The following is a 26,244-nucleotide window of genomic DNA, read 5'->3' as shown; positions in this document are numbered from 1 at the left end:
ACAGTTTCAAAACATCAATCTTAAACAAATATCTGACAAACTACAACTAAACTACAGCTTCTGCTCCCGTGTTGCAGCACCTTAATGACATTTAAAGCATACAGTCCTCTTCACGTCTGTTTGGCAGCTTTATTGTCATAAAATGTGCATCACAAGGTAACCCAGCAACAATCTCTGCTTTACCTGCTTAGCAAACAGATCAGTTCAATCTAATAGGACTAAAGTTTTATATATAAAACATCCCAATGAAAGATGAGTAAAGAGCAGAATTAGATTGCAAACATTTAATTTTAAAAACTACAGTAGCACTCAGGAATCAAGCCTGAAACGTTGCGTTTCTTCAACAACCACTTCCCTCTTTCATCCTGCTTTTCTCCTCTTTTTAAATTAGCATTTTGTTTGGGTGGATCGTGTTCCAAGTTGGCACGGTCACCGTTACGCTGAGGTAATGGGCTCTGGGGCATCTGATTGGCTCCTGGGGAACTGCCTATGGTGGTCCCATACAAAAGAGAGGTCTGAGCTACAAGGAGGCTGGGAGCGAACTGCAGTCTGAGGGTTGACCCCCACTAGTGTACTCACAAGTACACACATACACATACCCTACTCTGAAATTCCTTGTTGTAGTCTCCGTTGCTGATGAAGGAGCCCATTCATGGCTGCTGACAAATTACTACTGAAGCATGAGACTAAAGAGACCCCCCATCTCTCTGTTTCTGTCTCCATCTCGCTCCATTATAGACTGTGTGAGACTTGTGTGGGAGAAAATCACACAGGAGACGGGAGCAATGAAAAGAGCATTATGTTGAGCTGCTCTGAACAGCAACACAGCACTGCCTGTCAAGTTCGGTCACAAAAAATGCTTTTATTGTATCTTTTAGCCTGAAAGTAAGGTTTCTTTTTGCAAATAATGATCATAACTTGATCTGAGTATGATGTTTTTACAGCTGGTGAGAAACAGAATAAATTCAGTGACTAAGTACTGTTGGTTCATAGTTCAAGAGGATCCAAACACAGAGCTGAGGAGACATAAAAACCAACTGAACTTGTATTTAATAGCAATGGAAATGATGGCTCCCTTTGAAAGAGCATTCTTCTTTGAGCTGAGCCAAACGATCTGGATCCCAGAATAGAGTTGAGCTCACCTGTATCTAAAGAAAACCAAAAGTGCTGCAAAGGAAAGTCATCCAAAGCAGGAAAACGGGCCAAGGCAGGTAACAGAAAGAAGATGGGACAGATAACAATACAAATCAGGACAGCAAATAAAGAGAAGAAAACAATAATAATAGAAGTAAAGACCAAAGGAAGAACAGGTATGATGGGAACAAACAAATACAGAAATAAATCATGGAGGAAAAGACCATAAAATCCAAACTGATGGAAAACAAAACAAGATAAACCCGAGAGCAAGTTGGCAACAAACAGCACTCCTGACTGTAAATCCAGATAATATTTGTTTTTTTAGAAAAGGATTAGCTGAAATCCAGAAGGACGGTATAATCTCTGGTCGCTGCAGGTGAAGCATGGGAGGAATATTCTGCAGATGTTGGTGCCTGGAATAATGCAACATAAACCTCCAGGTCAGAAAATCACAGTAAAACAGGAAGTTCCAACAGCAGTTCTTTAGAAAACATGTTGGTATATGTGTAACAACCAGAACATCTTTATGAATGGTGCAATGAAAATGATAAATAATGATAAATAATGTATGCAAACGCTGCTATTTAAGCAGTATGCTGAAAGCCAGATTATAAAGTTTAATCTCATTCTGCTCCTTCAGTTTGATCCTCAAACTATAGAATGAAGTCAAAGGTATTTAAAAAATTAAATGAAATAAAACAGGTGACTGCTGATGAGTGAATCTTAGAAAAAGGTGTTTTATTTTATTTTATTTTTTAAGTTGACGGTCCTGACAGGGATTATCTGAGCTGGAAACCTGATGAGTAATGGAGCTCTGAACCCGCTCACACAGATTCCTGCTCCCCAGGAGGGGCTGCTGGATGGTTATACTGTCCTGACAGTAATCCTCTGATTAACCGGGTGTGGGCCTCCACCAGTCAGCCACTCAGACAGCCAACTGAAGCAAAAGACCTCAACATGTGGCTCAGCCAGACAAACAGAGAACAGATTATAAAAGTGTTGGATCGCTCCTGTTGTACCTTGCAGCTTCTGTATCTAGATATAAAAAGGTTTAAATCAGTTTGTAACTAATTTAGTGGCAATAATCAAACTTATTGACGATACAGCCACTCTTTGTATTTAAATTCTTATATATGTGGCTGATTTGCTCACCAAATAGGTTGATACTGGAGACTCTGATGTGAAATTAAATGTGAAATTTTCTTTGTTTAAAATAAATCACTGCACTAAAGTAACTCTGAGTGTGCTGAGGGTCGGGATTGTGACATTTTAAAACAAAAACAACAAAACCTGACAGAATAAACCTAATTTATAAACATATTTAAGATGTTTTTTGCTCCCTTTTTGTTTCTCCCACAGTGTTATTTCTCTCTGGCCAGCGATGGAAAACAGATGACGCCATCATTAAGCGACTTGTAGCGGCTTTAGGTGCTTGCCTTGCTGAGGAGGTCGCAACATTTGCTCAAAGATGAACTAATTAATCTGATTATATAAACTAATTGTATAATGCAAAACTGACAACAGGTTTATATAACAGTGTTTGCATGAAAGTTGTTTTAAGATGTCAGTAATCCACTTTAATCTTGGCTGCATGAGACTAAACATTAGCTCTTCAGTTGTTGTTATACCTTTCTTCCTCCAAACGGATGGTGTTCATAAAGCCTATAAATGGTTGGAATATCCCTTTACGAGCTACAGCAGGATTCACCTCTCAGTTTTTCACTTCATCTGTTTGACAGGTTTTTAGTTTTAAAAAGTGCTAATAACAGTGACCTAAGAGATGAATCCAGATGACTGAGAGCTCTGCTCCGGTTACCGTGGCGATGGAGTCCACTCCATTACCGTTCCTGCCACCATCTTTGTCTCCGGGGTTACAGTCTGCCAGGAACTGAACTGAGCCGAGGGAGGTCAGGGGGTGGACAGGAATAATAAAGGCAGAGGGGGAATATGAGGGGAAAGAGTACAGCCTCGGTGCACGAGGAAAGTTGCTAAAAATCTGAGAAAATATATCTTTTTAAGGGATTTTTAAGAATGCAGACAGTTTTCACTCTTGAATACCAGTTTATTAATTATAAATTCTTTACAAAATAGTCATAGTAATGCTGGATAATACTTTTATTACATCAATCTTTTTTCACTTTTAAGACGTGGTTGTGCAAACTTTGACCAAAAAGTAATTCTACTTTTACTTCAGTTCCTGGAAATTAGAATTTCTCACAAACAATTAAGGTCAAAAACACAGCTTTCATTTAAGATTTGTCCTTTAAACAACCCCATAAGGAAAGACATTGTGTACAGAATAGAATAGAACAGAAATACTTTATTAAAAACCCACGTGGAAATCAGAACTGCTGTTTTTTCAGAGTTGGGACACTTTCAGTGGTTTGGGTCGAAGGATTATTACATTAGAAAAAGAAAAAGTTGTGAGAAAAGCTCCTCTCAACATTTGGAGGGGGAGGCGTGGGGACAAAGGAGCTGGGAGGGTTGATGGAGAGGAGGAGAGGGGCAAATTCTTGAGCTGGTGGCTGAGAAACGAGAGGATTTTCTACAAAGTTTGAACAAGAGAAGAATAAGATGTGGGGGCTGATGGTGGGGGGAGGGGTGGACATGAATTAGAACCATCATCTGAGGATAGTTGTTCTTTTGCCTCCTCTGCAGAGGAAAACTAGTCTGCACAAGATTTCATGCAGCTTTCGTGTTAAAACTTGACTTCAAATATTTGCAGATAGTTTAATTTACTACAATATGGAATAAACATATTACTCTGAGAGCAATCTTAATTAAAAACAAAAATATAAATCTGAATTAAACCAGAATCTGTGTTTTTTATTTGTAGTCTTTGATTATGAAGCAGCTCTTGCAGTTATTAAGTTAAGAAAAGGTAAATGTTTTTTCTCCTACTTTTTTTCTATTTTCAGAAAACAAAGTTAGTGCATCTGTGTCACTGTTGTAAAAATAACTGCACAGAATTCTTCATTTTTTTCCTCTTAAAGTTTTCCATTCACTGCAATCTTTATGGCATTTGAATTCCATTTCAATAAATTAAGTATTGCATAATTAAAGCAGCAAAGAATAACAGTTTGAAAACAGAAAAAGTATTTTTTTAAATGAGAAGAAGCAGCACAAAGATTTTCCCTTTTGTATGATTCCTGAAAAATAAAAATAAATACACAAAGAAAAATAAAATCAATGACTCCTGAGAGAAACTCCTGCTACCAGCTTCCACTTTCTGCACATTTGGAGTAAGACTGCTGGTCCAGGTGGAGCACAGCACACACCTGGCGGAGCTTACACCGCCCGTCGCAGATGATGCTGCTGTCGTAGCTGACCATGAAGTGCGTGAAGTATTGGTCAAAGGTTTTGGTCTGCGGCAGCATGAAGCTCAGGCCCAGCTGGAGGAGACTTTGTGGCTGCAGGTCTCTCAGCCCAAAAGCTTCGGTCATGATGTATTCAAGCTTCCAGTCGGATCTTTGTTTCTCGTTGGCTTCCGTCAGATTCAAATAGTACTGCCAGATATCCTTCAGAGAGGGAGACAGAAAGGCAGCAAGGACGGGGAGGGGCAGAGGCGAAAGAGAAAAGGCTTTGAGTCTGTTTGAAAGGCAGAAACACTTTTTGTGATCTGATTGACACCGTGATTAATCATCACACTGGACTTTAAGCTTCAGGCTTCAGACTGAATCGAGCTGAGATCAAAGTTGGACACTTTTAGTTTCATCTGAATTTGCCAGCTTCAAACTTCTTATGTTTACTGACTTTTTAGTTTCATTGTTGATGAAAAAAAAAAAAAAATCATGTTTCTTTTTTTTTCAGAATATGCTGAAACTGTCAACCTTAGACTCAATTAGAAAATCCTTTAGATCTTACCTTATAACACATCAGAGATTCTAAATATTTCTTAATATTCTAAACATGTCGGACTTCTTCTGTAACTGTGAGCCAATGTTACTTGATCTGGGATATACAACCCTTTATTTCTGTTAATTTTGATGATTGTGTCTGCTAACGAGAACCCAAAACTCAGTTTTTCATAAAACTTGAATATTACTTAAGACAAAAAAAAACAGTTATTTGCATTCTTTTATTCTTTCAATTAAAAAAGCCCTGGGCCATTCTCTCTCAGATAAAAACACATAATATAAAATTAAAGCTGAGTTATTCATGTCTCCCACCTGGACGCTGTAGTCCTTGTTGTTGTACAGGTACATGCGGAACGCCGGATTGTTGGAATACTCCTCAGAATAATCTTTGATTGGTGTGACAGCCGGTGACACGAAGAGAGAGTTCACAGGTTTACCTACACGACGTAAAGGAATCAGGTTAATTTAACTAATGAGGCAGTATTATTATTTAAGAGAACAATAAAAAAAAAAACGTTGAACATTTTGGGAGAAACTGCAAACTAAAAAAAATGAAAATGCAGTTTTGATTATGGAAACATTTTGTATAAATCTGCAAAGTTGGAAAAAAAAACATCCCACTACAATTGTTGCCATTAAACAGGGAATTTACCACATATAAATTTAAGAAAACCTGCTGACCTTGAACGCACCATCATAAATAAAACCTGCTGTTTTCTGTCACGGTTTCCCTGTTCCTGCAACAGCCACAGTGTTTTTCCAGTCTCATGCCACGCCCCTGTTTCATGCCACCATAATCATTCTCATCTGCCTCACCTGCAGCAGTCATTATTTAAGTCCACAGCCCTCAGCCACAATTTGCCAGATTATATAACAGTCTCGACTTAGTAAATGTGCAGCAATTTCTCAAAGTTCATGCCTGCCTTTTTGTCAACAAACCCTTGCCCGGACCTCGACCTACGACTTTTGCCTGCTCCCTGCCTGGAACCTCCTCGGACTCTGTCTACCGGTTACCGACAACGCTTTCCCTCTCTGGATCTCGTCTCCTGGTTAGTGCTCCTTTGGATCTGTTTTCTGACGTCTGATTCCCTGGTTTTGACCCCTCGCCTGCATCTGGACCTTCCCGCTAGCTCTCGCCCCTCTCACAGAAGCAGACTTTCAACCCATTAGCATCTCGTTAGCCTTACCTGCTGCGGGTCTCCCTCTGTGCCACTCTGGGGGTCTAGTCCTAGGACGTAGCAGTCCCGCTAGCGCTAACTCCATAATAAACATCTTAAAACTTTGCCGTTGTCTGCCTGATCCGAGTCCAGTTTTTACTTTCTTTAAAAGCAAATCAGTATTTTTAAAACACTTTTCAGACACACTGAGAGGCTGTAGCAGCTATAATTTATGAAACTGAACCCACTCTGGGAGTTGATTATTGTTATTTAGGACTTAGCTTCTGTGCAGCCATTAAAACTCCACAAACAGCTGGGAATCAAACTACCGGAGTCCCGGCAACAACAAGTTATCGTGACAGAAAGACAACATTCTGGGAAAGAATGTGCTCACTGAAATGTTATTCCCCATTTGAGTCAACAATATCCAATGCTTTCACTTCCTGCTCTTTTTTTGTGTTACCTTGTTGGTCTAGCAGCACCATGATGCTGTCTCTGTGAGTGTGGCCATAAAACTGTCCTGCAACAACACAGCTGAACTTCCTGAAGATGGCCACCAGCCTCTCGTTGTGGGCTTTTCGGATAGCTGTGGTGTTTCTGTAGAAGGGTAGATATCCCACTGGAACATGAGCTATGATGTACACCTAAAAGGGGACAGGAAGAGATAAAAATGACTTTAAAACTCAGCATGCAGGGATATAAAGCAGGTTAGAAGAGACCAAACCTTTTCCAGATTCTGGGCAGCTTCCTCCAGGGTTTTCTCCAACCACTCGAACTGTCCAGCCGGGTCGGTCATGTTGATTGTAACTTGATCAGGACCGTAGTAAAGGATCGTGTTCAGACTCACCAACCGCAAACCAGGCTTAACCAGCTGGGAGTAGAAACCACCTACAGGTAAAAACCAAACCACAACATAACCACGCAAAATATGACACGCAGTAATCCAAACCCTGAATATGCTCATATTAGTGCTCAACATGATCCGTGTCTCTGCTTCAGTTATTTATTCAGTAAAAACACCAAATATTACATCTTCAGGTGAAGCAGCTTTTCAATGTCAAAGTCATTTTAGTCAACATTGTAGATTTCAGCTTTTTAGGCCAATAATAAAACAACAGCTGGACATAAATGTTGACTATGACTACGGAGAGAAAAAGAGAAGTTCAGCTTTAATTAGTTCCTCCAATTAAAACCCCACCTGTCGGTGAGTAACTCATTAGTAAATGTACCTTGTGAGAGGGTGAGCAAAGCGTCAGCATCCAGCCAGGGTTTCCAGAGCGCAGCTGCAGCTTTGTAGATGGCATTTGTGGAGGCTGGCATCTGGTCCTAAAACACAATGTTTTCAGCAGAATATTATATACAGACAGAGCTTATTGACAGTACAACAACAACAATATATCAGCATGTTCAAAGTGTTAAAATGAGTTTTTGTTGTTCATTCATTCATCCATTATCTGCCATTTGTTCTGAGGACAGGTTTCAAATTTGGTGACTTTGAAAGCCATTGGAGTCCAGTAAATCGAGATTAATCAGAACAAGAAATGTTTTTTTCTAATTTCTTATAGTCCAATTATCTCAGACAATCAACAGTTTCTAAAATATTCAGACCAACCATGCTGTTTAGAGTCACTTAGATCTCCTTTCTTCCTTATTCTGACGCTCAGTTTGAACTTCATCGAGCTGCTTTCTCCATGTCTAGATACTTAAATGCATTGAGTTGCTGTCATGTGATTGGCTGATTAGCTGATTAGCTATTTGTGGTAATAAACAAATGAACAGGTGGACCTAAAAAACCCCAAACATCAGCCAGTGAAAGTAACACACATTTATCAACTTCTGTTTTTGTGTTTCTATCATAAAATTAAACACAAAATTGCTCAAGCTTCCCTGAACTTTATGTTAAAAACATCTTTTAATTATTGCTACAGTATAAGCTTATTGCATAATGCTGTCTGTTTCTTTCTTCACCTCCATCTTCCATCCTCCCAGCCTCCCGGTTAGTTACCTGCGGCCAGTAGTCGTGGTTTCCCAGCGCAGGGTAAACCGTCAGGTTGGGGAAGTGCTGTCTGATGGTTTGGGTCATGTTACTGATCACCTGGATCACTAAATCTGTAGAAAGTTCCTCTGGAGGGACGTGAGGAGGACTGTCACTGTGAGAAACAGAGCATTAAGTCCAGCATTAATAACACAGGTCAGAAAAGTGACAAACTAAATGTAAGCCACAGAGGAAATCTTAAAGAGAAACTTTTTTATCAACAGCAGAAATCTAACAGTGGAGGAGGAAGTGAGACTTTTGATTGGTTTCACAAAACTCTGACATTCCAGAAAACATCATGACTAATAATAATAATAATAAAAAAAAACATTTCTACATAGTTTTTAAAACTATGTGGCAACTTCTGAGGGAAATTTCCCAAACAGCAGAATGAAAACACAAAAACACAAGTAAAATACGAGCTGAGGAAGTTTTGAAATAAAAGAAAAAACCCAAAAACTCTGTTGTAATCTTTGGATGAAACAATTTCAACAACAAAACCTTCAGAGAGAAAAAAGATAAAAGATTAATAACACCAAGATAATCAAATATTACAGATAAGTTTCACTTAACTTCCTGAATCTTCTTCATACTTTTATTCACACTTAAGTATTCAGTGTTAAGGAACAGAAAGTGAAACTACAGATATTCTGTTCTGTAAACTGGATTCTTTTAACACCGACAGACTCAAAGTCAAACCTGTCAGCTGGGTACTAACCCGGTCCATATGATGAAGTCCTGCGGCTGCGTGAGCGGCGCCAAGTTAGTGAAGGCCGACTGGATGAGGCTGTAGGGGGAGTCACACAGGAAGTCTCCGAACACGCCGGCGTGGGTGGCGGGGGCTCCTTTGGAGGAGAAACAAACCTTGGTGGGGTCCTGGGTCTGGTTGTAGGAGGGGTCCAGGTGGAGGTCGGTGATGTGCCAGAACCTGCCTGAATAGAATTGATAATAATAATAATAATAATATTACTAAAGCCATTACAAAAAGCTACAATGAGTAAAACTGTAGCTTAATGCTGAAATAAGCTAAACAGAAGCTAAAAGCTAAAAATGGCAAAGCCAGAGTTAAAAGCTACACTTCCAAAAACCACACATAAAAGCTAAACTTAGCAAAACAATAGCTAAAGGCTAAAATTAGCAAAAAATGAAAAATGCAAAATGTGCAAATGTGTGACTAAAAGCTAAAAGATGCAAAAGGAAACAAAAACAGAGCAAGTAAGCTGTGATAGATTTCAGACAGAATAATGTTTTTAAAGGAATTGGAAAAATCTCAATGTATTTCTAGGGGGAACCTTTTGTAAATAAAGTTAAAAATTTCAAAAAATAAAAAAAGTTACAAATAGTAGTTTGAGACTATAAACAGGAAAACAACAGTGTGAATTGACTCAGTGTTATCTAAAAAAAACAATCTGGAAACTATCAGCTGAGGAGGAACACATACCTCTCCAGCCAAACCTCGTTTCAAAAACTAACAACTTTCCAGTTTTTTCTCATAAGAATAAAATATCCAATTTCTACAACAAATTTTAACACTTAATGTAAATGAGGAGTATGTTTCTGAAAATTCGGCACATGTTTAATAAATTAAAATGAACACATTTTATATAAAATCTCTGCTTTACTGGTTAAAATTACAACCGTATAATAATTAATGTTGTTTAACTTGGAATGTAAAACTGCTTAAACAAACAAGCATGTTCACACAGAACATTTTAGTGTGTGCTCCTTTTGAAAGGTGATAAAAGAGAGGAAAATAAACACGGTTTTCATCAACAACGGGGGCTTCACTCACCTGTTCCCGACAGGTAGCTGCTTCCTGTCGGGGCTGCTGAGACCGGAGCTCCCCTGAACAACAGGAGCAGCAAGAAACACAGAATCTGCTCCATGGTGGCTGAAAAATGACACACAGAAGGTCACATTCCCTTTATTTAACAGCTGAACTCATGTAGTTACTTCCTGTAAGTAAACAGGAAGTGTTGGAAGAACCCAGCAGGTCAGCTGACCTGCTGGGTTCGGAGCTAAAGGGGGAGGAGCTTAAAGGTACCTTAATGCCGCTGGTGAATATTTTACTATATTTGTTTTCTATTACATGATTATAAACACAAATTATTTTTCTTATACACTTCAAAAATCAAGACTCGATAAACGTTTTCTTCTATATAAAATAATTTTCAGTAAATTGTAAATTTCTTTTATAGAGAAATATCAATAAATATCAATAAAATAATTATTAGCCTCCACCAAATACCGCTTAATTATTTTTTTAAATAATAAAAACCTGTTAAAGCTCAGCTAACTTCACATTACACTGCTTTTTAATTTTCTTATTACATTGTTGTATGCAGTAATGTAATTTTAACATGGGAGTTATTAGGAATACTGGTCCACATTTTACTCTGGATAATCCACAGACATGACAGACTTGAATGAATAGTTTGGTGTTTTTTTGCACCCTATTTCAAGTGGCATATAAGCTGATACAACACCCTTAATACAGTTGTTTTGATGCAAAGGTGCAATTATACTAATTAAAGTCAGTGAATCCGCTGAATATGATAAATAACAGGCTCTGTGTTAACTTGTGTTTTTGGTATTTTTTATGTCTCTCTTTGCACATTTTTGTGGTTAGTTGTCACTGAAAAAGAATGAACCCATTTATTTATTATATTAGAATTTATAACCTGTTCAGAGAAACATCAGAATTGTTTCTGAAAAGACAAGATGTCCGTGCATGTCTCCTTTCATGCTCAAGAACTGCAGTAATTAAAAAATGCTAAATTGAAACCTTTTAAAGAATATTAGCCTCCATCAAAGCAATAATTGATGGTTTAAAATCAGAATAACTCACATTGGAGCCATAACAGCAGTTAGCTGTTAATTTCAAGGAAATAATTTGGCTAAATGATCAATTAACTGATCTTGTCTCACACAATTCTCTGATTTAGTTATTTTGGTTGTAAAACGTAAAAGTGTTGAATATTTTCTAAGTGCTACATACAACATAGATAATTTTTCTCCTTTTTCTGCAGAAAGGTCAAAGGTTACTGTTTGGATTTGATGCTCTTTTATTTTCAAAGTTGTCATAATAAAAACTGAAACTGTTTTTAAAATAACACTTAAAGAAAGAGTCAAAGATTATTTCTCAGTTTTTTTATTTCATGTTTTCCACAGGTTTGTAAGGTAGATCCGTCCATCGTAACAGAAGTGTATTCATATAAAAAAACATTTTAAAAAACGTGCAGCTTGCAGGCCTTTTACATGCGGAACAGGATGAAGTGCAAAGAGAAGCAAACAGTCCACAATAATTATAAAATCAACACGTATCGGCCGGTTCAGGATGCTCTCATGCCTTCTCATAGGTACGCACCGCATGGATGTCTTCAAAGGTCAAATTCTGCAGAAAAGAGGAAACAATTACCTAATTTTTCAAGTTTTCCTAAAAAAACATGTTTCATAAACTTGTGCTCTGCTCTTATCAGCTAAGCAATGTAAACAAACATGCTTAGGAAGACAATAAAAGTACTTTATATAACATTAAAAACATATAAATAAACATATACATTTTTGTGACTTTACATTAAATGCATGCACAGTACGTCACATTTAAAAAGAAAAATGAAACTCAGGATCTGCATCTGTTGCTCTTACCATGATCATTTTGCCGTCCTTGATCTCTCGGACAAACTTGGTCTCTTTGTCGTCCCACTTTTGGACGTGGACCAACTTGTCCCCATCCAGACTCACTGTGGACTGAAAAGAGGCAAAAAGAAGAAGGTTTTCAGCTAAAAGATGGAAAATTAATGCACTGTAATGCTGCAGATTCTTGGTTTTTCTCCAGAGGTGTCAAAGGATCAACTCTACTCATAAACAGAAAAAAAAGAGCATCAAAAAGTTTACAAAAAAATCTTTTTTTACAGAATATCTGAATCCAGAAAAGCCACAAACAGTTTTATTTTGTTTTTTTACACAAAAATATGATTAAATTAGCATCTAATCACTCATATATAGACAACTAGTGGCTTTTGAACTGAGATTCTTACAAATGATTTGACTTTAAAGCCTCTAAACAAACTAGAGCTTTTAAAATATTGTCAACTAACTTTGCAGTTTCTGTCATCAGCAGTGGTTTCATCGAACTCCTCTCCCAGTTTGAAGCTGATCTCTGTGTTTTTGAAGGTGCTCTGGGTGCGGATCACCACCTTGTCGCCCTCCTGGCTGATGATTATGGTTGGTTTGGTCACATTACCAACCTGCCTGGTGGCAAAGCCCACCCCTGAGTGAAAAACAGAGGAAAAACTGTCCTCAACAACTTATTTTATGGTAATTTTATCAACATTTATTGTGCTGTAAGGATGGAAACTATCTGAAAGCTTTAACATGATGAACAGATCTTTTTAAAATTTGATTTTCTTTTTGCAACCCACAAGTTGTCACTCACCGAGTGCTTTCATGTACTCATCAAAGTTCTCGCTGTCGACCAGTTTCCAGGTGGCACAGAAGGCGTCGACCATGATGGCGGTTTGCAGGAAGAAGTTATTTCTAAAGCACACTGAGCAAGCTGCAGCTTCACCAGCTCCACTCCCTACACTTATTATTCTGACTCTTATTATCGTGCACAGAGGTGGGCGGTGCCCTGCGTCCGATTGGCTCAGGAGATTTTTACTGAGTTGTGATTGGCCCAAAAATTGGGTCACGTTCTTTGACAAAAGAAAATCAAATTAGCCCATTTGTGTGCTAAATGATGAAATTAGTTTCTTTCATGGGTTTCAGATGGGAGTGGTGAGGAGATAACTGCCATTTTCATCCATAAAAAAATGATTTAGTTCCTCTGTTTTAAATTAAGTTTAAATAAAACCGAAATAAAAATGTTAAAACTTAAATGAAAGTGTTTCCACCTCCGGATCTGTTCTTGGTCTTGGAATGTGTCTGTTTGGGGGCATCACTGAAGCAGAATCACTTAGTTTGACAGCCCATTGTCCTTCGCCACGTTAACAACCCCCTAAAACACAATTTCTTTATGCTTAACACACACACTAATTACTGTGACTAAATGTCTCTGCATTAAAAACTCAGTCTGTGCAGCAGATCTGTTCAGAAGGTTTTTATTTCTCATTTCATCAGATTAAACTTTGTGAACTGAAGACAGTAAACTTTTTATTTTTATGTGCTACAACCAGCAGTATTCTCATTTACTCTATTTTTAGTTTCTTAGTTTAGTTCATCAGTTTGGCATTATGAGAATTTTAATAAAATCAAAAAATGTGTGTGACATTGCACACATATTGTCTTTGGAAAATGATGAGTAAATGTAGACGGAGAAGTTACTCCCTGGATTTTTTTCAAACGCTTTATTAGTTAGTATTTAATTAGATACTTATAATAGTTGTGAGTTGTTGACATATAGAGAAAGAAAGGTTATAACAGAGTAAAGTTATCTGTGAGGTAATTTCAGTTTTGATATATCTAAAATTTCCTTTTTAACTTTCATTTACTCCTGCCTTCTACACCTCACACCCTCAGTTTTTTATGTTTTAAACACTTTATTATTATTATTATTTTCACTTTTTTCCCTGCAAGCTGATAATAAAACCCTCACTCAGATCTTCAGCATCTGGGTTGTAAATGTGAAAATGTTTTCTCAGAAGAAGATGTAAATAAAGACTCTAAACTCATTTTCACTTTAATTCTGTCTCTGAAATTACCTGTTTACAAAAAACTAAATGTTTGATAAATAAATCTTGTTCTCTATCATCATCCACTCCAAAACAGTGAAGATTCAGAATAAACCGCTTTCTGATTTTGGACAGATGATCAATTATCTCATATATATGGGAGCGAGCTGCAGAGAGACGACTGAGACATGCTGAAGGATCTCTGGCGCCACTCTGTGGTCAGAAACAGAATATCCATCCATCCATCCATCCATCCATCCATCCATCCATCCATCCATCCATCTTCTTTATCCGTTTCTCCTTTCCGGGTCATGGGGAGCTGTCTGTCTCCTGCAGTCCCTGTTTGAGAGGCGGGGGACACTCTGGACAGGTCTCCAGTCCATCATAGGGACATATAGAGACAAATGAGACAAACAACCATTCTCACACTCACCTAGGGACCATTTAGAGTTACCAGTGAACCTAACATGCATGTTTTTGGTCTGTGGGAGGAAACCGGAGTCAGTTACTGGACATTTTCCTGCTTGGATTTTGTCTTTAAGGCGTCCTTGTCTTGGTATTCCTTGTTTTGCAGAACTCTGGAGGCCTTGTGAGTGTAATAACGCTGAATGAAAACACCCAGGAGAAATCATTAAGATGACCTATTGTCTATGGAGAGAAATTGTTAACCACATGATGCATTCCATCCATTTATTTCATTTTATCGACAAAGCCTGATATTGATGACTGCGTGTTTTTAACTGATTGCATCTTCCTCACTTAATAAGAGATGACTTGTTTGTGGGCCCAAGAGACTGGGACAAACATTGTGTTTAATACCGATGTAAGTCTGTCATAACTTGTGTTGTATGAGGTTCTGTCCACCGTTTAAATAAACCTTTAACTTCAAGATTCCTCGTTTTTTTATTCATGTGAGTGATTCCTTCACCCACACTAATCTGACACGCAGCCAATAAAAGTGTAAAGATTGGAGATAATTGACAAGCTTAATTAAAAAGTTACAACCAGTTAGATCTATTTTTCTGGTATCCTGAAACAGCTTCTTGACTTTCAGCCTTCAGTAAATCATCTTTGGTTCAAATAAAACTTTCTCCGCAGATTTCTATGTTTTTTATAAAATAATTACACTAAACACGTGTTTCCTGCTGCAAACCAACTTATGTTCAGTCTACTTTTTCACTTCCTTTAACTTTAGAGAACAGAAGAACATTTAAACCTGACGGTGTGGCTGTCCTCCTCCCTGAATGACCTCAAACCAGACTTCATTTATTCTTAAATTTATTCTTTAATTATCCTTATCCCTTAAAAAACTACAGTTGTCAAAAACTGGACAGTGTAAACAGATACAAGATTTAGATAAAACATTCTTAAAAAAATGAAACCAACTGTTAGAATTCGGTTTTGTATGTTTCTTTTTGTATTTAGTGTTTTGTTTCTGGTCTCTTTTTGGGTTTGTTGTTTTCATGTGGTCTTGTTCTCTGTGTCTGTCAGTCTGTCACTTGTTTACCTGTCAGCCCACCTCCACCTGCTCCTGGTTTCATCATCATCTCACCTGTGCCATCTTTTCCTAATGACCTCCTGGGTTTAAAACCTGCTCATTTCCTCCACTCACTGCTGGTTCATTGTCTCTTTCTTGTCTCATGCTGTCTGGTTGTCCTCCCAGCTTGTCGCAGGTTTGCTCGTGTCTCGTTCCTGGATTTTCTTATGTTTAGTTTGCTGCCACGTCATCCTTTATTTTGGGTTTATTGTGAATAAATTAGTTTTCTTTTAGTTCTTACAGAGTCTGGGTTCGCCTCCCTTCTCCACCCAACATGACACCAACGTTCCCAAGTTGTCTGGTAAGCAAGAGTTTAGACATGGAAAAAAATGTTTTGAAATTGCTAAAATTACTGTAAAGTTAAGACAGAACCAGAGGTGCAGTGAGGGGCGGTTATATTATTCCTTTTAGGAAAAGTTAATTTAGCCAAACTGCTTTTTTCTGTCCGAGCTGCTACTGATTTACTGAGTTTGCTGCCCTCTGCTGTCATTTTGTCTTGAGTTTGTCTTTGTGTGATGGTTAGTTTTTTATTGTACATTTTAGCTTATAATACTTATGAATTGTATTGTAATTATATTGCTAATATAAATATGTAGTTTTACTCTTTTATTTTTTAGGGAGACTTTTACCATCAGTCTATGGACTGCAGGTGAAAAAATAGCCTTTTGCCTAACTCTGGCATACTGACAGTAATGTCATTAACATGCTCTGTCCCTGTAATAAATAAATTAAATATTTATAAATTGTGATGTTGTGTGAAGCATCTTCTTGGTCCATCAGTGGTTGGAGAGGTGTTAGTTTCTGTTTGCAGCTCAACGTGATGGAAGGAACCAGAACTGAAGTTTATATGAAAACTACGGTGCATTTGTTACATCAAACTAAAGTTTTAATCAATTCCGTTTGCATTTGTTTGTTGACAAAAAAGAAAATGCCAACATCTTTAATGCTGCGTGCAAACAAAGTGAACAATGAAACCAGCTGAAGGATTCAGAACAACTTTTGATTTCTAGCTGCAACAACTGCATGCATTTATAGCACATATGTAAAATATACATGTATAATGGAGATTACTGAAATGTTTGTGCTTTTCTTGGACTAAAACAGTTTTGAGTTTTGCTGTCATGAGATGTGGTGGATCAGCGTGTATGAGGTGAGCTGAACCTTTCTGAACGTGTGACCAGCAGCAGCAGCGTGTGGTTTCTCACCTTTTATTATTAAAACTTCGTGTTCACCTGTGGTGGAAACAAGCAGACGTCATGTGTCTCTTAAAAAAAGGTGTTAAACCCCACAGTGGAACATATTAGTCTCGTGAAAATGAAGTTTAATAAAACATGACTTTTATGTCATTGCAAGTATTTAGAATTAATTGGTATCTTTTCTTTGTTTGTCTGTTGGCAAGACTACTTTTTGAGGTGTTGGGGTTTTAACTACGGTTTCTGCCCACAGACCAAAAAGATGCATATTAGATTATCTAGTAAATTATCCTTAAGTGTGACTGGTTTGTCTCTTTGTGTCCCTGTAAGGGGTTTGCGACCTGTCCAAGCTGTCTACCTCTTGAACAGTGACTGCTGGAGACAGACTCCAGCTCCCTGACACCTGGAAAGGTGAAGCAGGTAAAGAAGATGGATGTTCTAATCAACAAATATTAGCAGAGCTCCAAACCCATAGACACAATGTTCATTGATACATGGTGAACACATATATGGAAAAATATTTTAAAAAGTAATGAGAGCATCAGAAAATATCTAACTACAAAACTTCAAACTCTGGACTGAAAGGTGAAAAGAACTCAGTCACCTTACTGCTTTGAAGACTACTTTTTGTTTATTGATGCTCATTCTCTTTTGTTTTGTGCTGCTGATTTTGTTGCTGTGGTTTCTGGTGTTTCCACAGACATTATTTTTAATGTTGTTGCTTTTCTTGTCTGCAGAAATGTTTTAGCAAACCTGGAAGTGCATCTATGGTTTGCAGGGTGTTAGTTTCTGTAAACAGCTAAACTCTGAGCAAAGTGTGAACAGCAACAGGTTATTAATAAAACTCCAGCATGACTTCATGTCCCAGAAACAGGCAGATGTCACATTTCTCTGAAAGAGCATCAAACCGCGTACAGATATTTGTAGAGTTGTGAAAATAAAAAAAAGCACAATAAAACACTGACTACAGCTTTGATGGTCAACTTTACTAAATCAATCTTCAGATAAAACAAATTACACAAGTAGATAAGATGAATAAAATGTATGTAAAGAAAATAAGTTTAAAAGAATATTCATTCTGTCTTTGTGAGCAAAGAGTAAACAGTAAAGTATACATACATTAAACCATCTTATGTGATTTTTCCACATTTATTAGCTCTAAAAAGTCTCAGTATTTAGCTGAAACTCTGACAAGTGATAAACTACTGGTCTAGTTGTTTCATCCCTTAAAAACACGTCTTCATATTGTCTGTTTAAAAGACAAATTATGCACTTTTGTTGCACGTAAATATTCTGCCTGATGGAAAGGGAGACAAACTGGAGGATTAAAGTTGGTTTTTTAAAGAGCCGGCAATAAAAGGAGTCACCTGAATTCAGATTTGTGTAAATTAAAGCAACGAGTAAAAAATAGCAAGCAAACAAAAGAACAAATAAAAAAATAAACAACCAAAAAAGGTATGTCTGTTTCTTTTTACACAATGCTCAATTTCTGTATATTTAAAAGGCATCCATTCAAAGAAAGAAAACAAAATCTGACTACCTTGTTTTCATTCTCTGATGTTACAGTAGATGTTTTCTGGGTCAATAGTAACTCTAGGAGAAGAATTCACTTCGCTGTACGTCACGGAGTCAGGAACCTGGAAACAAACACCAAGAGGCGTTTAAAGTCTGCTTACATTGTCTAAATGTTAACACGTCCCGTATGACTTTCTACATCATTTATACTTGCAGGTAAATTTAACCTATTATAGCGTTTCTTAAACTAGTGTCCCTGCAGCCGACAGACGCATCATTTCTGCCTCCAGTAAATCAGGATATCTTATGTTTTACAGAAAAAAAGCTTTAAGGGTATTCAAACTTGCATTTCATTACATGACTTGGAAGGAATAGTAAAAGTTAATATTTGGCTTTAACTTTATCAATATAATGTATTAAACACCGACTTGTGACCCGGCATGGAGAAGCAGGTAAAGAAAATGGACGTATTAAACAACTCACCTGAGCTTTTTTCTTCTTTCTTCTGGGGGGATCGATGGAGGCGTAGGTGACACCACCCTCAGGATCAGCCTGTTCAGAAAACACATCATGACTGATCAGAAACACAGAGATTATTAAATTAACACACATGCTTTTAATTCAGTGTGGTTCAGACTTAAACAATTCATTCATTGTCTTTCTTTTAATTTCTTTTTGCCATAAAAGCGTCAAAACGTGCAATATCAATAAAATCCTTTATTTAATGGCTTCTTTTCTTTAGACCAGTGGTTCCAAAACTTTTAACTTCTGACTATATTCTATAAAATTACTGTAGCAGAAACTCGTTACTCCAAATATTGCTGGTTTAAGTTGACAAACTTTGCTAATAACTCTGTTAAACGAGGTCAGAATGACAATCCAAACAGCCTTTTCAGCATTTAAACTATTTTTAAAAATATTTCATGGCTATTTAATATATTTAGTTTTAAAATAGATAACAGAAATATGCCATTACCAATTATTTTTGGTGTTTAATTTGATTTCTGGACATTATTTGAACCACTGCTCTAAAGTTCAGTGACAGAAAATCAAAACACATAAAACAGTGAGGGAGACAGACTGTTTGTGACAAACTTAACATGTTTAAAGTATTTCACGACTAAGTGTTTAAACTCACAGAGTCTTCTTCTTCCTTCCTTTTATTTCCTGAAAACAAAGCAGAGTTTAGTTCAGTTTCATACTAAATATTCAGAGTTTTTGTCCTGTTTTTGCTACAGAAAGAGACATTACACTGATTAATGTTCATCTTAAACAACTTTCATGAATTTAACTTCATCAGTTTTCCTGTTGCTCTCACTGGAGATACAAGTGATTATTGTTTCATCAACCAAAGTTTAATCTCTAAATGTGCTCACCGTCAGTTTTCCTGCGTTGGATGACCATAAAAACAATTATTAGAAGCACTGCTGAGCCAACAGGAACGATAATGTACCACCACGACCACCCTGGTAAGAGAAGAAATCAGAGTGAATAAAAACAAAAGGATTTTAGATTTTTAAACTATAAACTTTAACATAAAGGTCAGTTAGACTGTCCACCTTGTTGTTTAAGGTATTTGTTGCTGGTAGACAGATTAATGTCTGCAGATGTCCATCTGTTGTTGGGTAATGTTGCTGTTTGTGTTGGAGATTTTGTTGTTAATGAAGTTGTTGTTGCTGTTTGTGTTGTTGTCACTGACTTTGTTGTTGATGTTGCATCTTCATCTGTAAAATTACAATAAGAAAATGCAACAACATGTTCAGCAAAAAAAGGTTTACACTAAAATTTCAAATATTGTAATTAAATTTTTGCAAATTAGATTCACTGTGACTTCCAACACTTTTTCTCACCTGTTTTCTCTCTCGGGGACTGATGGCTGAAGGGAAACAGCTGAACTTTTTTAGTCTGTAAGTTTGTAACTTTACACTTGAAAAACTCATAAAACTTTGACCTCTGATGAAAGGCAGGTCTTTTAAATGTTGCAATCGAAAAACAGTGAGATGATGATATCTCCATGTCTGAGGATGTTTCCTGATTCCCCTCAAACAGCCACTCTACTTCGTATGAAAACAGTCACTGTTTTCATACACAGAGCAGTGCAGGACGAATTTATCACCGGACGGCTGTTCAGTCACTGATGAAGATGAAAGATAAAAAACAACAGGAATAACATTAACTCATTTATTGTGATGGTAAGGACAGAAATGTTTCAGCATTTGGTTTGTAGATAAAGCATTCAGATATAAATACTCACTGTCTATAACAGACAGAAAAAGGTCAGAGTCTGGTCCTTGATGGCGTCCTGATGTGTCAAACCTTCTGCAGGTGTACTGACCAACATCTTCATCTGTGACCTTCTTTATAACCAGAGAACAGTCGGCTGAAACTCTCAGTCTGTCTGATTTAGTTGCTGCGTCTTCATGAATTTGTCCTTTTTCATACAGTGGTATTGATTTTTTTTTGTAACTGAACAGCCAGGTGTTTCTGTCACAGTCTGTCTGATCATATCTCTCATTTTTACAAGACAAAGTAACGTCATCACCAACTCTGACAGTGAAGTACGAGGGTTGTTCAGCTGCTGCTGCTGAGAAACACAATCAAAAAGAAAAACAACTTTAACATGTAAATAAGTCTTAGATTCATTGTTAGAATAAAGATCAGTTTAGATGCAACATATTTGGACTCACATTAGACTAAATATTTTATGGTGAAATTTCAGCAGCTTTGTGATATTTTCACTCAAAGGTTTTTATGTTTTCTTACCTGTAAACTTCAGGGTTATTATGAAGAATAAAACCATTTTGATCCATCTGACTGCAGCCATCGTTTCCTCTGTCTTCTGTTGTCTCGATCACAAATGACTCAGAGTCTAAACTCATTTCTTCTAAAAGATAAAAACATACATCATGTGCTCTGCAAGGTGTTACTTCCTCATGATGACTTCACTCTGAGCGTCTCATCGAGTGAAGAGTAGAGGGCGTGTTTTGGTCCAAAAGTAGAGATTGGCTCTTCTCTTTATGGTAAAACTTTGATAAAACAATCAGATCTTTAATAAAAGAAAGAAAGAAAGAAAAGAGCCACAGTTTAAAGAAATTTAAAGACCTTTTTAAAAAAGCAACAGTAAACTTTCTGTCTGCTCCTTTTCTCCCTGCTCTCCACCTTCAGAGGGAGTCTCAGCTGCACAGCTGCTGCACATTTCTTAAACTTTATCTTTGATTTTAATTGATCTCAGTGTGTGGAAATATATCTATAAATAAGGGATTATTTTTGTCTTATTACTGTTATAATGGAGGTGTGGAAACCAGCATTCTCAGAGTCATCCCACACACAAAATACAACATCCTGTCTGCTCAGAGATATAAGGAGGAGTTCTGGAAGCTGCAGCGCCACCTACTGACCAGAAACTACAGCTTCGAAACAAAAACTTTAGAATCAGCCCTTTATTCACTTTTATTATCAAAGATGTGACTCAGATTTTCATACAGTTGTGCTGTCTAAAACAAATCAGTCAAAATGAGTCTTAGCTGTGTATAAAATAGTTGAAATCCAGCAGCTGGACTCCTTCCTGAGGTGAGTTGATGTTGGAGTCGATCAGTGGAGTCTGACAGAAGCTGAAGGCTTACCTTTATTATGAAATTCATTTTAGGTAGAAGCAACATATTTTGATTAATTGATTAATTAATGATTCATTGCATTTGTCTGATTAATAAGTGATAAATATTGGTCAGAAAACCATCAGATTGTTGCAGTGTAGCTGCTGAATGTATACAAATGTTATCTATATTTCTTTAGCAGAGTGGATTTGAGCACTGAACAGGTTACTTTGTAAAAGACAAAAAGCAGGCAGAGCAGCTTTAGGCCATGATTGCAGTTTTCATGACTGAATTCAGATATTACCCAAATTCACACATCCTCTCTGCACCCCCACCCCCCACCCCCACCCACTGCCCCTCTTGGACTCTATTTGGCATATCAGCTGAGGCATCAGCTGAATGCTCTGCTCAGATCTAGCGGCTAAAGCAGATGTAAACAAAACAAAGTTGCTGGTTGCAGATCCGTATGTGATGAATAAAGTCAAGCTGAATGTGACAAACTACAGAGTCTGTGTTAAACAGGACGTGGTTTCTGGGAGTTGTTCTGTTTGTTTCACATTTATGTTGTGAGCTGTTAAATGTCAGCATAAAGAGCTCGTTAGATCTCGTTAATAGATCATCCCCGGCTTTAGATGACATCACTTCCTGCTCACCATCCCTTCCACCCAGGTCATCACCCAGCTGACTCTAAAATAACACAGTAGCATATTATTTTTGCTTGTTGACAGTAGCGTAGAGGCTGTTTGGATCGATGGGGATTTCAGCCGAGGAAGCAGTTTTCACAATGCTGTAGATCACAGAGTCGTTTTCATCAGCAGCAGCAACCTTAAAGAAAACACAACAATATGTATTTACCTACAGCACAACTTCACAGTGGTTTTGAGAGCCATGACTTGACCAAAAAATGGCTCCTTGAACTCACCTGAGCTTCATTTTTGGGCTTCTTGGAAAAGCTGACCAAAGCGTAGCAAGCACCTTCTTTGGACTTGTCCTGCAGAGAAAATCGTAATGACTGCTTCAGGTGTTTTAATACAGTGAGACCTCAGGATCTTCACAGCCCCATCATAAAAATAATAAAACCCATAATAAAAATAATGAAAATAAGTGGAAATTTGTACAGAGAGTAGCTGGTAATGTAACCATGTTTTGTTTGACTTAATACTGATACATCCATTCATAAAAAGAGTTGATTCTAATAATTTATGGCAGCCATCAGTTAGCACCCAGAATATAAGTTGGGAAGACTCTCAGCTACTACCACACCAAATCTTAGCTCATTATCCTTAAAATTTACTGAACTACATTCATTTTTTGTCTTTTCTAAGGTCAATCAGCTTTGGTTGCAGATGATTAAAAATACAGATGGATGTAAATGTATTTGTTGTTTAAACTTACGGTGTCGTCGTTCTTCTTTCTTTTGTTTTCTGAAAAGACAAAACAAGCAAGTTCAGCTTTCACACTGATAATCCAGATTTTCAGCCCTGCCTCTTCTCTAATAATCACCTCCCGTAGAAGATAAAGAAGCTTTAATGTAAAGTGTTGGGCATCACTCTGAGTTTTTCTTCTTGTATTTTAGCTCATAGACGTCCACAGTAATCCATCCGTTCAGCTCTGCTCACACCTGTTTCCCATCTGTCATTAGCCTATCTGTTTTTTATTCTTTATTTAACTTCCTCAGTACTTATACTCCTCTATGTTTCCCACTTTATTAGCAGTTCCTCCTGTTTATTGAGTCAGTTTTCTGTTTACCTAGTTTTCTGTCTTGTCACAACTTTTTGATTATTAAATTCTTGCTTGGTTGTGAATTCTGCCTCAGTTTGTCAGAATTTGGGCCCAGTTACTATTGATTGGGAGGCTTTTTGGACTTTTAGGCCACCATTTTGACTGTGCTTAATGTAGCTTCTCCATTTTAGTTCTCCATTTTAGTTTTTTAGCTGTGAACACTCACATACCATGTCCACCATGTTAGTTCCTCTTTCATGTGGTCTCACTCACACATATGCATACACACCCCCACACCCACACCCACACACACTCAAACTGTCAGGATTTGTTTAGTTTAACCGGTGAATGTTCTCACCTTTCTTTTTCTGCCATATGATGATCGCCACGACAATTATGAAGAACGCTGCTAAACCCCCAATAAGCCACCAAAACCATCCTGAAATAAAATAAAAAATGTTAACCACATTCTCTGACACTGCAGAACATGACTGAGACAGAAATCAGTTTGTACCTTGACGATATAGTAAATCATTGTTGGTTGCAGTGGTGTTTGCTGTAGTTTTGTTGTTCTTATCGGTTGTAGTCACGTTTGTTGTTGCAGATGTTGCCATTTCAGTCATTGCAGAAGCTGTTGAGTTGCTTGTCGTTGCTTTGATTAAACAGTGATTTTTAAATCTTTGTAGAGCCAGATAGCGCTGTTGTAGTTATCGAAACAATCTAGAACCTTTAACTTCACAAAGCAAAGAGATTTGATTTGATCATCTCTGACAGTGTGTCATAACTGCCATGAAAATAAACCTATGGAAAATAAATCCAGTGTTGCCAACTCCTCAGTAAGAAAAGCAGCTATTAGCTGTCCTAAAAGTCATTAAATGATAATGAATCATTATTCATTTATTATTGTTAAAAAGTGTATAAAAGGTAAAAAAAAAAAAAGCACATAACTTTATATATAATACAATGAAAAGCAAGTTTGGACTTGGAGGGGTGAAAATCTCCTGCTCTGACTGCAGCTGGGTGGGACTGGGCCGCCTGTGGTGCTTTGGGCCGGGGGAGGGCCGGGGGAGCACCCACTGCTTGTTGAGAAGGATATGATACGTGCTTTCATGTCAGAGTCTTCATAAGTCTCCAATAACACCAGAGAAAGTCATTAAATTTGCAAGTCCCTCTTTTGAAAAATAGAGAGAGGTCTGAATACTTGCTAACTTTAGCGACAGCAACAATGATAAAATTCAACTTAGTGATGGCTGCTTTTTGTCAACATCATGTTTAAACATATTTCTGTATCATCTTTGCTTCCTGAATATCAACTAAGTCACCAAGTAACAAACAAGACATGGTTCTCTTTGTTTAAGTTAAAAAACAGACAGTACTAACATTAGTTGTAACATTGAATCTTCTATTTATTTAATGTATTCTTACCTGTAAACTGAAGCAACAATATCAAGAATAAAGATGAATCATTCCATCCGAAGGCAAACATTTTGTGTGTTTGTCTTGTTGTCACATCCCCAAATGGCTCAGTCTGTGAAGCTGTTTCTTCTTAAAAATGAATGCATCATGGGCTACGTGTGGCTTGGAAGGCGCTACTTTCGCACAATGACTTCATTCTGTATTTTCTCACCTATGTCACTTCGGGGTATTTTTATGTGTTTACATTTGAGAAAGCAATGAAAAAAAAAAAAAAAGCTTTTTCTAAACGTATGTTCAGCTTGTTTTAAGGTATGATGTCATGAGAGTTGTTGTGACCGAGTATTGGTGGTTAACAAGGTGTTGCTTTAGTTGTTAGTAGCTTAGCTTGTGAGCATGCAGCAGCAGTAGCAGCAAAGGTCTGGGTCTAATGTACAAAGACTTGTGCATATTTCCTACTGAAAGTTATTCTCCGCTATGCATGATTAAAAATCATTTTTATGCTTGTTTTTATTTTTTACCAGCCGTTATTTTTTCTCTCTTAGTTTTTTTTATTTAGATTTAATCGTGTGACCAACCATCTTTAACTTAAGACATCATGTTTCACTTCATGTTGGTGTGTCAGTGAGGCACTTGTAGCCTTGTTTGGGATGTGTGAAAGAGATTCTATCTCTACTGCTCTGCTTCCTACTTCTGCATTGAGCAGACAGTGTCAGTGGTGGAGCTTGTGGGTGGGCTGGGAGGACGGCCCCGGCCCGGGCCGACAGGGGCCCGAAAAGGAACTAGTACTTAAAGGAGCCAAGCCTCTACCAAACCTGAGTTACTTTAGAAGGCAGGCCCTCCCATGATTGTTTCCAAATACCAGAGTATGGGCACAGATATAGGCTGTTTAACATTACCCATCATTCACACTTATACAGGGGTTATATAGGTTGCCCAAAAGCTAAGCGGCTGGGCTACTATACAATGTTAACCATAAAGAATGAAAGAGCAAAGAAAATGGACATACAGAGCATCGTGGACGAGTTCACAGAGCGCAAGGCTCACTGTATGCCCTTCAAATAGTGGTGAGCAAGCCTAAAGTACTTCATATTAAAACTGTTTGTGAACATGTGGGCTGCTGTGCCAGTTTTACTAAACTTTAACGCTGCTGATACAGGCTCTGAGCTGAAACAGATAAAGTGGGGGTTAATGAGCCGATCGCTGTCCGTGGTGCTGAACCGCTCGGTTTGTTGTATTTCATGTCTGTTTGACGGACTTCAGAATGACACTGTCGCTCTCCGTGGTCCTGAACTGCTTTGAATTTGTGTTGTTCTATCATTAGTGACCATGTAGCCTAACATTTTTGTTGTTCTCTTGGTTTGTTAAACTTCATGTCTGTTTAATAGTTTTTAGAATGACACTGTCGCTCTC

The 26,244-nt window shown here is 37.6% G+C and overlaps 2 protein-coding genes and 2 long non-coding RNA genes across 4 annotated transcripts; 1 reads left to right on the top strand and 3 right to left on the bottom strand.

Annotated features, from left to right (window-relative positions):
- Positions 1–3,178: 3,178 nt before the first annotated feature.
- Positions 3,179–10,172, bottom strand: smpdl3a (sphingomyelin phosphodiesterase acid like 3A). The gene is made up of 8 exons (XM_017434910.3): positions 9,979–10,172; positions 8,905–9,118; positions 8,157–8,301; positions 7,381–7,477; positions 6,876–7,039; positions 6,615–6,795; positions 5,307–5,431; positions 3,179–4,655 (listed from the first exon to the last, which is right to left on the bottom strand). The coding sequence occupies exons 1-8, from the start codon at positions 10,070–10,072 to the stop codon at positions 4,350–4,352; spliced, it is 1,326 nt and encodes a 441-aa protein (XP_017290399.1). The 5' UTR covers positions 10,073–10,172; the 3' UTR covers positions 3,179–4,349.
- A 1,149-nt stretch (positions 10,173–11,321) lies between these two features.
- Positions 11,322–12,770, bottom strand: LOC108247051 (fatty acid-binding protein, brain). The gene is made up of 4 exons (XM_017434908.2): positions 12,625–12,770; positions 12,287–12,459; positions 11,835–11,936; positions 11,322–11,580 (listed from the first exon to the last, which is right to left on the bottom strand). The coding sequence occupies exons 1-4, from the start codon at positions 12,695–12,697 to the stop codon at positions 11,530–11,532; spliced, it is 399 nt and encodes a 132-aa protein (XP_017290397.1). The 5' UTR covers positions 12,698–12,770; the 3' UTR covers positions 11,322–11,529.
- Positions 12,771–15,470: 2,700 nt separating this feature from the next.
- Positions 15,471–17,600, top strand: LOC112451336. Its single transcript, XR_003040141.2, has 4 exons — positions 15,471–15,531; positions 15,630–15,696; positions 16,500–16,545; positions 16,919–17,600. It is a non-coding gene; the product is annotated as an uncharacterized LOC112451336 (long non-coding RNA).
- A 177-nt stretch (positions 17,601–17,777) lies between these two features.
- On the bottom strand, positions 17,778–19,806 carry LOC108247059. Its single transcript, XR_005234531.1, has 5 exons — positions 19,663–19,806; positions 19,480–19,569; positions 19,242–19,270; positions 18,587–18,655; positions 17,778–18,225 (listed from the first exon to the last, which is right to left on the bottom strand). It is a non-coding gene; the product is annotated as an uncharacterized LOC108247059 (long non-coding RNA).
- Positions 19,807–26,244: the final 6,438 nt, after the last annotated feature.

Source organism: Kryptolebias marmoratus, linkage group LG19 (genome assembly GCF_001649575.2).
Source record: "Kryptolebias marmoratus isolate JLee-2015 linkage group LG19, ASM164957v2, whole genome shotgun sequence".
NCBI lineage: Eukaryota > Metazoa > Chordata > Actinopteri > Cyprinodontiformes > Rivulidae > Kryptolebias > Kryptolebias marmoratus.
The sequence above is the reverse complement of the archived record's forward strand: the minus strand, read 5'-3'. Positions and strand labels throughout refer to the sequence as shown.

Bases quoted from the DNA above. Each gene is read 5' to 3' on its own strand.
- smpdl3a (XM_017434910.3), bottom strand. From the start codon at position 10,072: ATGGAGCAGATTCTGTGTTTCTTGCTGCTCCTGTTGTTCAGGGGAGCT. The intron at 7,478-8,156 runs GTAACTAACCGG...ATTGTGTTTTAG, and splicing joins ACCACGACTACTGGCCGCAG to GACCAGATGCCAGCCTCCAC. The intron at 6,796-6,875 runs GTTTGGTCTCTT...GTCCCCTTTTAG, and splicing joins CTGCCCAGAATCTGGAAAAG to GTGTACATCATAGCTCATGT.
- LOC108247051 (XM_017434908.2), bottom strand. From the start codon at position 12,697: ATGGTCGACGCCTTCTGTGCCACCTGGAAACTGGTCGACAGCGAGAAC. The intron at 12,460-12,624 runs GTGAGTGACAAC...TTTTTCACTCAG, and splicing joins TGAGTACATGAAAGCACTCG to GGGTGGGCTTTGCCACCAGG. The intron at 11,581-11,834 runs GTAAGAGCAACA...TCTTTTCTGCAG, and splicing joins AGGACGGCAAAATGATCATG to AATTTGACCTTTGAAGACAT.